This window comes from Salminus brasiliensis, chromosome 23 (assembly GCF_030463535.1).
Source record: "Salminus brasiliensis chromosome 23, fSalBra1.hap2, whole genome shotgun sequence".
NCBI classification, from domain to species: Eukaryota; Metazoa; Chordata; class Actinopteri; order Characiformes; family Bryconidae; genus Salminus; species Salminus brasiliensis.
This window is the reverse complement of record NC_132900.1, coordinates 8,747,735-8,760,761: the sequence shown is the minus strand read 5'-3', so window position 1 is coordinate 8,760,761 and position 13,027 is coordinate 8,747,735. Positions and strand designations below refer to the sequence as shown.

Sequence of the window (13,027 nt, the reverse complement as noted above, 5' to 3'; positions counted from 1 at the left end):
CAATCATAAAAAAACAGCCTTAAGTAAAAGGAAAATCAGTGCATTTCATTCTGAGGCAAAATAACAGGGTGGTAAATAGACTTGTACAACCACATCTCAGCATTTATGCTGCATACCTACTATTTATCACCACATAAACAACACAAAACACCTAATAAAGTCATTCCATGTCATCTTTAACTTTCCAATATAAAACAGAGCAGATTGAACATGCTTCAAAAATACTGCTTTATTTACACACAGTCATTTCCATCCAGTACGCACTGAAAGCACTGGCTGTAACACAGCAACACAGTGGTAGGAGGGCGCCGCAGAGTCGATGATGACACTGTGTTTTCCCTGCAGGAATCTCAGTCTAATTTTTGATAATGATTCGATTAGAACGCATGCAGGCAGCCAGAGTCGTTAAGGCTGAATTAAATATTCTGGCCAGGATGCTCTTCACCTGAAGAGGGGCTGAGGAGAGACGCATGGACGGTGGTGTGTGTGATTTAACAGACCTCGATTTTAATATCGTATGTAATGAATGCATTTTCTCAAGGAGGCTTTAAACTAAAGTTCATCTCCTCCTCACGAGCAACGGAGACTGCATATCTCCCTCTTGCACGGGTTCTAAAAATAGGCCTAATGAAATGTATTGGTTTGTTAATGCATGTGCGCAGGGGCAGATTTAATCATTTTGTGGACCTATGCAAAAAACTGGGATGGGGTTGTATTATTATTTTAATGGATGTCTGACATTCAGGGCACTATACCCTGATATTAGTGGCCAGAAAAACACTGTCCTTAATGTCACTCTCTATAATGTAGCATATCTCCTTAATTGCCTTGTTTTTTTTACTGGTTTCTGCACAGCTGTGACATCCCATAATCACATAGAATAGTCCATTACCACAGCCAGGGCTGGGGCTGCCTTTGGCATTACTGGAAATAATCATTACAATGGCAAATGTAAAATGCCTATATTTCAAAACAGGTTATTTAATGCCAGCATGTACAGTATATTGAATTTCCACTTGGGCCCCTGGCTCATGGGGGCCCTAGGCGGCTGCCTACTTTTGCCTAGAGCTAAATCCACCCCGGCACAGAGTACAAGTACATGCAAGAGATTGCATGTGTGCATGCATACGTGTTGTTGTTGTTTTTTTTGTGTGTGTGTCTGTCTGTGTGTGTATGAGTGTGTGTGACCCATATGGGTATGGTTGGGTGTGAATGAATGTATGCATGACCAATTTACATAATGACCGCCTCCTACAACACAGTTTAAGTCCTCACAGTAGTGACACATGACACATCTGCTCCCACTCCTAATTAACGAGCTCTTAATGTGCTGGGTAGGATCTGTTAGACCTGTTAGAACAAGGAAAACAAGTGCATGGGAATCTTCCATAACCTTCTAAGGTGACATGGAGTTTATTTTAGTAAGGTGTGGCCATGAGATATACACTATATGTCCAAATGTTTGCGGACACCCCTTTTTAATGAATGCATTCAGCAGTTCTGACAGCATTCAGCAAATGCACACATTGTGGATAGAATAGGACTAATAGGACTAACATTAATGCAGATTACCATGAATCTAGTGGCACCTGCCTAATGCCAGGCGTAGGCTAGAGGAGTATAAAGCACCCAGCATTGAGAGCTGGGGATGAGGTGGGGTGTTTCCTCATCCAACATCCTGACCTCAGTAATGCTCTTGGCACTGAATACAATAAAATCCACGCCTCATTAAAAAAGCAACCCCCATGCCACCTTAGAGTTCCCATGCCCAGTGACTGATCTAAGAGGCTTCAGTGGAGCACTGTTATCTCACATCCTCAGAGCTACACAGTTTGATATATTTATGATCAGTCATGATGACTAATCTGTTCATTGGAGCCATAAAGGCCACCTCGCCCCCGTTTCCCTCAGATCAGAAGAGCTTGGGGAGTTTTGGAGAGTCGTAAAGTTCCTGAATCCCAGCGGTTTCCTGGATTAGCCAAACTAAGCCTCTTAATATCAGTTTAGCTTCTCATCAAAGCGCGCGCACGTCCTCCTTTCCCAGCATTAGTGCAAATGAAAGTGGCTGAACGTTTCGCTCGTTCCTGCACCAGATGTGGACAGCCCATGCCCACTGCTGCTGTTGCTCGACCCTTATGGACCCCCCCAGCGGGCTACGAAGGAAGCCCAATAAGGTTCATTGCACGTGAAGTTGTCACAGTCCCCCGTCCACGCGCACCACGGCCAGTCCCGGGGTGGCCCCTGGGTGCGCATGCGGCTGCGCCTCGGCCACTTTCTTGCCCCTGCGCGTGAGCCTGGCGAGGGTGCGCGCGGACGGCGCGGCCCTGAGCAGCAGCTGCTTGAGCCCGGCGCGGTACTCGCGGCGCACGAGGCAGTAGAGCACTGGGTTGAGGCAGCTGTTGGTGTGCGCGAGGCACACGGTGATCGGGAAGGCGTAAGCCTGCGCGTTGTAGAAGGCCTTGCTGAAGGGCACGAGGTCGAACTTGATGAGCACGCCCCACAGCGTGAGCGCCTGATTGGGCAGCCAGCACACGAAGAAGGACAGCACGACCACCGTGACTGACTTGGTGACGCGCGAATGGCGTCGGCGCCGGCCGCGCTCGCGCTCCTCCGAGCTGGGCGGCGCGCCGCTGCTCACGCGTCTACGCAGCACGAAGCGCAGCAGCAGCAGGTAGCACGCGCAGATGACCACCAGCGGCACGAGGAAGCCGAGAAGCACCTTCTGCGTCTGGTAGAGGCCGAGCAGCAGCTGTGGGTCCCAACCGCCCGTGTCCGGGAAACGCACGAGGCACAACTCGTCGTCGTCGGCCACGCGCGCCGTGGTCGAGTAGATGGCATGCGGCAGGGTGGCGGCCAGCGCCACGAGCCAGATGGCCACGCTGGCGCGCCTGGCGCCGCCGCACGCTGCCGTGTCTGGGGCCGTGCGCAACGACGAGGCCAGCGCGCAGTAGCGCGCCACGCTCATGGCCGTGAGGAAGAAGACGCTCGCGTACATGTTCATGGTGGTCACCGAGCTCACGAGCTTGCACATGAGCTTGCCGAAGGGCCAGCGGAAGTCCAGCGCAGTGTCCACCGCCCAGAAGGGCAGCGTGAGCACGAACTGCAGGTCGGTCGCCGCGAGGCTCATCACGAAGCAGTTGATGGACGAGCGCCGCAGGCCGTGGCGCGAGCGCAGCACGCACAGCGCCAGCACGTTGCCCACCAGCCCCAGAGCGCACACCACTAGGTACACCAGGGCGATGGCCACGCGCAGCGCGGCGCTGGCGCCGTCCGCGTGCGCCTCCACGGCGGGGTCCTTGGAGAGCAGCTGAAGCCAGCAGCGCAGTGAGAGATCGCTCCGGTTCCACGGGTCGTCGTCCCCGTCCGCGCCCAGAACGCACGGGCTCGAGCCGAGCGGCGACGAGCTGCTGTTCGCTTGCATCTCTCTCTCGCTCGCTTCTTGCGCGCCACCGGGGGACCTCTGCACGAGGGGTTAATTCTCTGAGACCGACGTTTCCTTGTCGTCCATGTCTGAAGCGTCCTTTACGCGAGACCAGGGAGACGCGCACTGATCACAGCGCGTGGCTACTTCGCGTTCTGTCACTCTCGCGGTGAACTGAGCTCGCGCGGCGCTCTGGCGAGGTTTATAACCAGGCGCAACGAGTGAGGGGGCGGGGGGAGCGCGAGTGGCCTCGAGCTAACGGTCAGGCCACGTACATCCCCCCCGTTTTACTGCATTCTTCCAACTGTCTGTGTTTGTAAAAGACCCTTTTCAAAGGGTTAAAGAGGTTGATGTGAAACCAAGGTGAAGGTCCTTTACACTACATGTCCAAATGTATGTGGACACCCCTTCTAATGAATGCATTCAGCTACTTTAGGTTACACCCATTGCTGACACAGATATGCACATGCAAACACACACAGCTTGTGTAGCCCCTATAGATAAGTACTTCCAATAGAATAGGATTCTCTGAAGCAGATAAACATGAAGCTATTAGCACCATGCCTAATGCCAGACGTGGGCTAGAGGGGTATTAAAGCCCCCCAGCATTAAGGTGTGGAGCAGTGCAAGAACTGTGTTCTCTGGATTGTTGCTTGGTGCTCCAGCCAATACTTCTGGGATGAGGTAGGGGTGAGGTGGGGTGTTGATCATCCAACATCCTGACTTCATTAAAGCTCTTATCTCTAATTGCAATCAAATGCTCACAGCAGTGCCCCAAAATCTAGTAGAAAGCCTCCCCTAGACACAGTGGTGGTTCTAGACCAGGCTGGGGTCAGTGTCTGTGTTGGGGGGGAGGCAATGGCTGTTTACTTTATTGTGCATTGAGGACAAAAAGAGACAAAAGTCAGTCCATCACCTAAACGAGCCCCACCGGTAAATGTGTTTTTACACTGGTGTGCCGCTTTGTTGCTGTGTGTTTGCTGTGTTGAGGTGACTCACGCCTCATTTAGGGGGGCATTGGGCAGGCCAAGCTTGTTGTCACAGACACACGCACTGCCTCCCACCCAGAACCACACCTGCCTGGACAGTAGAGACCAGTAGATAGAATTACTCCAACAAAAGCAAGACCAATTTCTATTTTGAATGCCCTTGATTTCAGAAGAAGCAATGAATGAGCAGGTGTCCCAATACTTTTGTGCATATAGTGTATATGTGTACATATATAAAAATTCCTGGATTTACACTGTAATCTGTGGGCATGGGAACAAAATGTATATATTTTTCTAGCAGCGAAAGTAGGAATAGGGATAAACTCTCTGTGGAATTGATAATGGAATGTCTGTTAATATATATATACACACACAAACACACACACAACCTTAACACCGGGTGCAGTGAAGCAGGTTTGCAATCAAAAAATGAGGAAAAATGGGTAAGTGTAAGAATCTGAGCCACTTTGACAAGGGCCAGTTTGTGACAGCTAGACAACTGGGTCAGAACATCTCCAAAACATCAGACAGGCAGGCCTGTGGGGGGGTTTCTGGTATGCAGTGAATAGTACCTACCAAAAGTGCCCCAAGAAAGGACAACATGATCATGGGCCGCCAGGGAACCTCCTCAACACAGTACCAACCAAGTCCTTCTCAAAGACAACCTGAAGCTCTCAGTATTTCTGCTGGTACAGAGCATTTTTCCAGTATGTGACAGAACTAGGGTGTTTAGGTTTTCAGAGAAGTCACGCAGGGACCACCACACTCCGAACAATTTACAGTGTTCTCTACTACAGATTTCTGGGATATAGACCCTTTAACTTATATAAATGATATCGCTGCTGTCCAATGAAAATCAACCTTCATTTTTGTACATTTTTAGTTTTCTCCATGGTTTGAACCCTGAAGCTGCTCTATATATTGTGTAAATAACACTGGATAATGGACCAATAGAAATGCTCTAAAATTGCTTTTAGAAACTCTTATTTTACATTAACTTCCATTCAAAGTTACAAGCATTTTTGCCTTCTCCTGTAAAATCACCATTTTGGAGAGACATGTTTTTGATTGGACAGCGACGATATGCGCTTATTCAATTTCACAAACATGGCTGACAAATTAAAGTTAAATAACTGACTAATTAACCTTACAAATGAAGCTGAGCTCTCTTTACAAGTCATATTTGCTAATGAGTTTACTAATGAAACTAGCAAGTAAAAGAAATAAGCTCATGCAGTGTTCCTAGCCTAAAAAAAGGTTAAGGAGGTTGTGGGTTCGATTCCCCACTCCGCTCTCGATGTCACAGCACTGGCAATTAGTGTTCTCCGAGCGGGTTCAGCTGTCCAATCACATTGCGTTGCGTTTGCTGCAGTTTGAAAAGGAGGGGGTGGCTGCCTTCGCGTGATTCAGAAGAAGCCCTCCTAGCACTGGTAGCATTGTGCGATAGCAGGGGTCCTAGTTAGTGAGTGGGAGTCAGAAATGACTGAATTGGGTAGAAAAACTAGGAAGAAAGGATAAGGGTTATTTAGGGTAGTCTGTTTCGTCACCTGTTGTGTAGTGTGCTTGTGTGTGTGTGTGTGTGGGCAGAGTTTGCTTGAGTGCGAGCTTTTGAAAGCTAGCTGCGTGCCAACACACCTAGGTTGAAAGAGTGCTTGAGTTTTAGAGCGTTTAGTGACCAAATCTGTTTCCATTTGCGTTTGAAAATCGGGTCAATAATATTACATGTCATATTTGCCCACAGGCTTCATTAGCATGCACACAGAGCTAATTGAGAGAGAGAGAGAGAGAGAGAGAGAGAGAGAAAAAGAGAGACAGAGAGAGAGAGAGAGAGGGAGAGAGACAAGCAGACAAGCTGCTTAGCATTCTGTGCATAGTCTGTCAAGCAGCTGCCAGCCGGCTCTCTTCTTCCGCCTGTAGTGAATGTCCTCATCTTCAGCTCCATCTGTACTCCCTCTCTGCGCAGTTGTAAAAATACACCTCACAACAAACTCTGCTATGCTTCAACCGTCCATAACCTTCCACAAAGCTTGAGTACACAGCAAAATCGCCCCTGCGGGACTGCCGAACCCGCACAGGTCTTATACAACTCACAGAGACTCTACTTAGATGCTAGTTTTATCAGAATATATAGAACAAAAATATGATCAATCCACATACAGTATTTTCTCATGTCCAAACTATACATTGGCCTTCACTATACATCAAATTACAGGCCTGATCTTAAAAGTAAAGTAAGTGAAAAAACAGTTCAGAGTAACGTTCAAAGCTACAGAGAAAACAGGACCACTAATAACCAAGGAAGACCTGCTAGACTGCCCCCATCAGATAAACAGCACTTGAGACTGTAGAAAATCAAGCTCCACTCTCACTTGAAACAATCTACAGGTGTTTCGGTTGTTTCATCCCTCCACTGTAAGAAGACCCCTCAACACCCTGGGTCTGAAAGTATGTGGAGCTGAGGAAGAAGCTCTTACTAAGAAAAGCAAACAAACAAGAACATTTACATATGAACCTACTGGTAAGAAGCTGCTGGTCTTTTCAGAACCATGAACCGAAGTCCAGGCCTCAGCATCATTGAATGTATTAGGATTGACTTGGACAGTGAGAAGTAGAAAATGCTCCTGAACTTCTAAGACTGTATGGAAAAATCTGCCTGAACTGAAAGAGTATAGTATAGAGTATATAATAAAAGATGAAGGGTCGATTCACAACATGTACACGATATGGACAAAAGTATTGGGACACCTACACATTACAGCTACAGGAGATTTTATGACATGCCATTCCAAGGTTATAGAAGTTTATGTGGAGTTGGTCCCCCATGTTGGTCCTGCTCTGACGGCAGGTTTGGAGCTTTGCAGAATGAAACTGTGATTTTTCTTTCAGGGAGGGCTAGTGAAAAAAAAATTATGAGCTCTGCTTTTATTGGTTGGTTTACTGCACCACAATGGCTCACGGGAGCTACGTACCATAGCAAAGCATAGCTTTGTTATTAGTATTCTAATAAAAACATTGTCATTATTTTTTGTAATTATTCCGGGTACTAGATAGTGTCACTGTCCTCTCATTGAGTCCTCTCTGTGAGGTGAGCAGTTAGCTAGCTATAGAGACTGTAGCCAAACAAAGATTATTTGTCTTTGAGGGAACGTTGGAGAGTAAAGATAGTAAAAGCTGGTCGGCTTCACTGGCTGCACCTTCCTCCCTTGCAGAGTTAGAGTTACCCTTCTGCGGACACTGGCACACTAAAAGCTGGATCCTTGGTTCTCGTAACAAGGTGGAGCATAAATGAGCATCAAAAGTCATGTAAACACCATATTCTCCCAATGTGGCTGTTGCATTTTACAGTGTGGCAGCTTTCACAGCTGTTGAAAGCTTTCGCTAATGGGCTGGGCGGATGTAAATTATAGGGATGTAGAAATAAGAAGTCAGGACTGTTACATCACAGTTTGGGGGTTTTGGAATTGGCCTATTTTACAGCTCTGTTTTGGTTATGAGGGATTGTCTGTGAATAAAAAGTATTTGAGGCTCACAGTAAGTCAGTTCCATGTACCGAACTCTCATTATTCATCTATGCGAAGGTACATACAGTTTTTCATTCTAGGGTGCCTTTACCATATTGTATATTTGACCAATAATGACACTTTTCATACATCAAAAGTAAATAAATGCAGGTTGAACAGAAGTCAACTATCCATTCAATGCTCAGTACCTTGAGAGCACTTCATTAATGCACGCCAATGTTTATCTTGTTTCTGGTTGTGTCTCAGCATGTGCACAGCATCATGGCCTTGAAACCACTTTAAGAAATTAAAGGATCAAAAAGGGGTCCATTTTGAACAATCCCTTTCAGAGGAAAAAGAAAGGTCATTTAAAGAAAGGTAAGGTAAAATGTAAAGGTAAAATGGCATAGAGGATGTTTTCCTCCAAAGCTTTCCTCACTACAGCTAGTCTGACTTCAGGACTAGGGCTTGAAGCATATGCTGCTGTTTCTCCATGGAAAGCTTCACACACTGATTGTGGCTAACTCATGGGAGACTGCCATTCTGCCATTGCCTCCACTTTTTCCTCCCTAGAGCACCAAACAACAAACATCAATAAATCATTTCATTCCTCCAAGCAGCTGCCTCACTCTCTGCAGGGCCAGAACGACAAAAGCAGGGACTATCGTTTTACACCGATGTCCGTTTCACAAAGGTGTTCATCACTGGCATTAGTGTTCTTGTTAATGTCAATATCTGTTGTACTGACATTCAGTGGGTCAAATGAAATAGACCTATTCAGACCTATGGGTTAAGAGGTCAGGGATGGATTGGCCTTCAAGAAGTCCAGGAGAACTGATATGTGCAACACCACAAGGGACTTTACTATGCTAAAAGCCTGGGGTTTGGATGGTATAACTGTAATATTGTATACTGTGGTACTTAAAAATGTGATAGTATCTCTATATTACGACAGGGTGGGGGTCGATGTGGAAGCCTGCTGATTGGTGATGGCACGCTCTGAAAACAGGTGGGAGAAAAAACAAGCACATAGTTTAGAGATTTGCTCAATTTATTGAAAGGGAGAGCAAGCAGACCTGGATTAAACAGTCTTATAAATGTGTCTGAAATATTCCTAAAACCATTCACTCAACGTTATGCTCTCAGATATGAGACTTTATCCCCTAAACTTGTGTGATTTGAGCCTCAGTTAGCTGGAACACGGTCTGTTCTGTGGTGTTTAGCCTGCTAGCTAAGCCTAGTCTCATTCCAACTTTCTGTCACCCCAATACCTTGACTCTTGTCTCTTGAGTCTTGGCTCTCTGAGCTGTCTGATAACAGAGAGGTTATATATGAGGTTATATAGATAATATTTATGGAATGATTCATTTAAAATTGTGCACAGTGTTCACTAGGTCTGTGACCCTTTGGGTTTTAAAATAATGTAGGATGAGATTACATGAAAGCCACGTAAACATAAAACCATCTGCTGTACTTGCACATCCTACACTACTCCCCGTCTCCTCTAATACTGTGTACCGCGATACTATTTTGCGATTGTATGATGGTATCAAAAAAGTGGATACCACCCAACCCTACTAACAGCTAATAAAAGCTAATAAAATTAGGAGGGGAAAGGGGGACACAAGATCAAATCCCAAGCCATGCTGCTTTGACATCAGCGGCCAGAGTGCCAGAGAGCACAATTGGCCATGCTTTCTCTGCTCATTACTTTTACAGCGATGTTAGCCGGGACAGGCGTCTGTTAGCTGGGGGGTGGAGCTGGGGACCTGGCGCTTTCTTCTGAGTGTGTCAGCTGCAGTGACTGGCTTCGCATGTATCAGTGGACACGCGCTAAGTCCTTACCCTTCTAGTGTCGGAAGCATTGTTTGTGCTAGGGGGATCTATGATTGGGTGTGTTTATTGACAGTACCACAAAAGGGGGTAAAGTACTGGCCTAACAGTCAATAGTAAAGATTAGATTTCTCAGATTAAACACATTGTTTAACTCCTTACATTCACTGACTAACAAGACTTTATTGTTTTTAGCCCACTAGCCCACTAAGCTGTGATCTGAATGGTGGCTAATATAAAGCGCTTGATTTCAGTCTTTAAAAGCATTTCAAACATGAGAAAATGTTAGTGCTAGCTATATTTTTCGAAGCAACTTTATTATGAATGACTTGAGGCCACTTCTGATAGGAGAACATGAAAAATACACACTGATGTGGCGCAACTGTCCAAGCACTGGCCATTATTCCTGATGAGGCCACAGCCATCCGTGGCTGAGAGTCCAAGAGAGTGTGATTGAATGGGTAGTGCCCCCCCCCCCCCCCATTGTTTATCAAGATGCTAGCCATTGCAAATGTCTGTTAACTGATGTAACAGAATTGGATGGTTAGAATGCTCCTCCAAGTGTGTTCTCTCAAGTATGAGCTCAAATGCGATGCTTAAAAAAAAAGGAATGAAAGGAAAAGAGGAAGCAAATACAAAAATTCATCGTCACAGCTTGAAGGTATTGGGTAAAAGTTGGAAAGCCAGTTAGTGGGTGGAATTGAACATGAAAACATGGGACCATCGCTGTGTTAATAGTTTCAACTGTAAAGGCAAGAGCAAACATGCAGAGCAACCTAGTTTTCAATTGAAACATGGAGAGAAATCAATGCACTTAGATGCAGTTTGAAGAGATATGGACAGGATAAGGACAGGATGTGCCAACATTGCTGTCAGTTTTTTTTCTCTACTCATATCAATACAAAACAATCAGTTTCAGTAGAGAATTTGGAAGAATTCATTACAGCCTATCAAAGCAGTCCTTCTGAATTTCTCTCTAAATGCTCTTGACGCCCACAATAATGTCCTAGCCGGCTTGAACAGTCAAAGTGAGGCAATTGTCAGTTTACAATACCGCATTCATTTTTTCTCTATGCAGGCAACACTTAACGTCAACAAACTTTCCTGTATTACCCCCCCCCCCACACACACTGCTGTGGACGGACACACCTATCCATTCAAATGACACATGACATCATTTCCGGCCTTCCTGATGATACGGTCCCGAATCAGGGTGTGACAGCCAACCCAATGTGCCCATGTGCCCAGTGATAGGGTCGCCATGGTGATGCTCCTGGTCTCCATAGCTACGGTTGTGGGGTGGAGGGTCCATGTCTGCGTATTCAGGCCTGATGTGCATCTTGGTGATCATGGGGGAGGCCGTCTCAATGCCGCTGTCCAAGGTCAGGACTGGCTGCAGGCTATGGACCTCCAGTACAGAGCGCAGTGAGCGCGACTGGACTAAAGGAAGAACACACAGGAGAGGAACTCTGTTAGTGCACAATCAATAACAGTAAATCAGTGTTGGCGTGTGTTTGCCCAGCTGACTCTCTAAATCAGAACTTAATGCCTTGAACCCTTAAGCCTAGAGTTCTTATTTGATATTTCTGAGTTCTGTTGTTCATAGGGAAGAGCTCTACACAAAGGAAGTTGTAACACAATGCAAAGTTATCTTATAGTTAAAGAGCATACTTATACCAGTCTGTGTTCCCAATGTTCCCTCAATTTCCTTTCATATACCAGTCAAAACAGGTAATAACTTAAAGGGATGATCGTTATTTTTCCCTACAATATTGCCAGTCTGGCTGAAATTGGTCCCCAGGGGTGTATTTGAAGGGGACAAAAGCATAAAAGGAAATGTCTACTCTTGTTTTTGTATTGAGGATAACTGAAGCAGCAATAAGCAGTTATAACCTTGCATGCTCTGGAGATCACATAGATCTGTGCATATGAGCTCATAATGACTTGTAAGTGCTTCAGCATCCAATCTGCTCAATATTCAGTTCAGAGACTCTCAATTAAGTAGCTGGAACATCCTGCTCATTTTACACATCAAGCCTATGTTGCCTAGTGAGCAACTGCATGTACTAATCAAGGGCTGGATGATGTCTTGCTATGGGTGTGATGGAGCTGAAAGTGGTAAAATTGAACAAGTGGCTTAGGGCAGCTGGAGTTTGGAAAAAGAGATACTGGTTCAGACCATAATTCCGGATTCATTAATATCCTTGATGTCAACTCTCGGACTTCGTTAGTCGGTCATGACTGAAACCCTGCTATTAGAAATACAGTGAAATGCAAGGAAGTACTATTTTTTGTACATCTCACCCGAGGGGCGGGTACAACTGTGGATACAACTGTGGAATGATGGCAGACTCACTGCTTCACTTAACATAGTAATCTGCATAATCCTGAGACTATGACATCAACATTATTGCTCGAAATTACAAGCCCGAAGCTCTTCTTACTGCTGCTGCTAATGAGCTTGGCTTGTGGACATAACTGATTTTGGACCAGCAGACCTTGAGGAGTCTTCTGACTACACTAAGAAAAGCTTTATTGTGAGAGTTGGGGATGGGGTGGGGTGGTTATAGGGAGGAAATGGGATTACGCTTGCAGAGTAAAGTGGATAACAAGCTAATAGTACCTGTTGTGATTTCCTGAGCTTCAAAAGAAAACACGGATCTCACAGACACAACCAATCGATATCTTGATGGCTTAGCTAGTTTCTCCATTGCTGTCTAAACTGGAAATGCTGCATCACAGAGACATGAATATGAATTTCTCCGCTGCTAATTTAAGTAATCAGCATATAACTAGTTACATTTACTTAGGTAATTATACTTAAAGAGTAGATCCACCATCAGTAGCAGTGGGTCATCCATCCTCTCAGTACATTACCTTTGTGTTGCAGTGCTGTGTGGCATTTTGCTCATCCAACAATAGAACCAACCCTATTTTTCAATTTTCTGCCTTTACCAGGCAGGGTCACATGAAATGGGACAGGAAACAGAATAGAGGTGATTTGATGCCACAGAACCTTTTCCAACGTAAAGAGCTGATATTTTGGTCCCAGACTCCCCACTGTTAAAATGCCGTTGGCGACTCAATGCAGCCAGTGGCAGTCCGGCAAAACTAGCTTGTCTTTTTACTTGTTTATGTATTTTTCTTGCCCAAAAACTAGTACTAAAATGGCCTAAGAGCATTTCCACATCACAGAGATCAGGCCTTATTTTGTGGTCTGCATCAGGGCCGGCGGCAGCTATCAGCAAAAGTGGGCAGTTGCCTAAGGCCTCGGCATTGACAGG

The 13,027-nt window shown here is 45.7% G+C and overlaps 2 protein-coding genes across 2 annotated transcripts in view; both read right to left on the bottom strand.

Moving 5' to 3' along the window:
* Nucleotides 1-211: 211 nt before the first annotated feature.
* Nucleotides 212-3,573, bottom strand: rxfp3.2a (relaxin family peptide receptor 3.2a). Its single transcript, XM_072668813.1, has one exon. It carries the CDS (start codon nt 3,419-3,421, stop codon nt 2,195-2,197), a length of 1,227 nt encoding a protein of 408 aa, XP_072524914.1. The 5' UTR covers nt 3,422-3,573; the 3' UTR covers nt 212-2,194.
* A 7,344-nt stretch (nt 3,574-10,917) lies between these two features.
* creb3l3b (cAMP responsive element binding protein 3-like 3b) overlaps nt 10,918-13,027 on the bottom strand; it is a 36,157-nt gene continuing 34,047 nt past the window's right edge. Inside the window, exon 10 of the mRNA XM_072669325.1 lies at nt 10,918-11,183. Within this exon, the coding sequence (XP_072525426.1) occupies nt 10,918-11,183 (266 nt within the window). The remainder of the gene's footprint in view (nt 11,184-13,027) is intronic.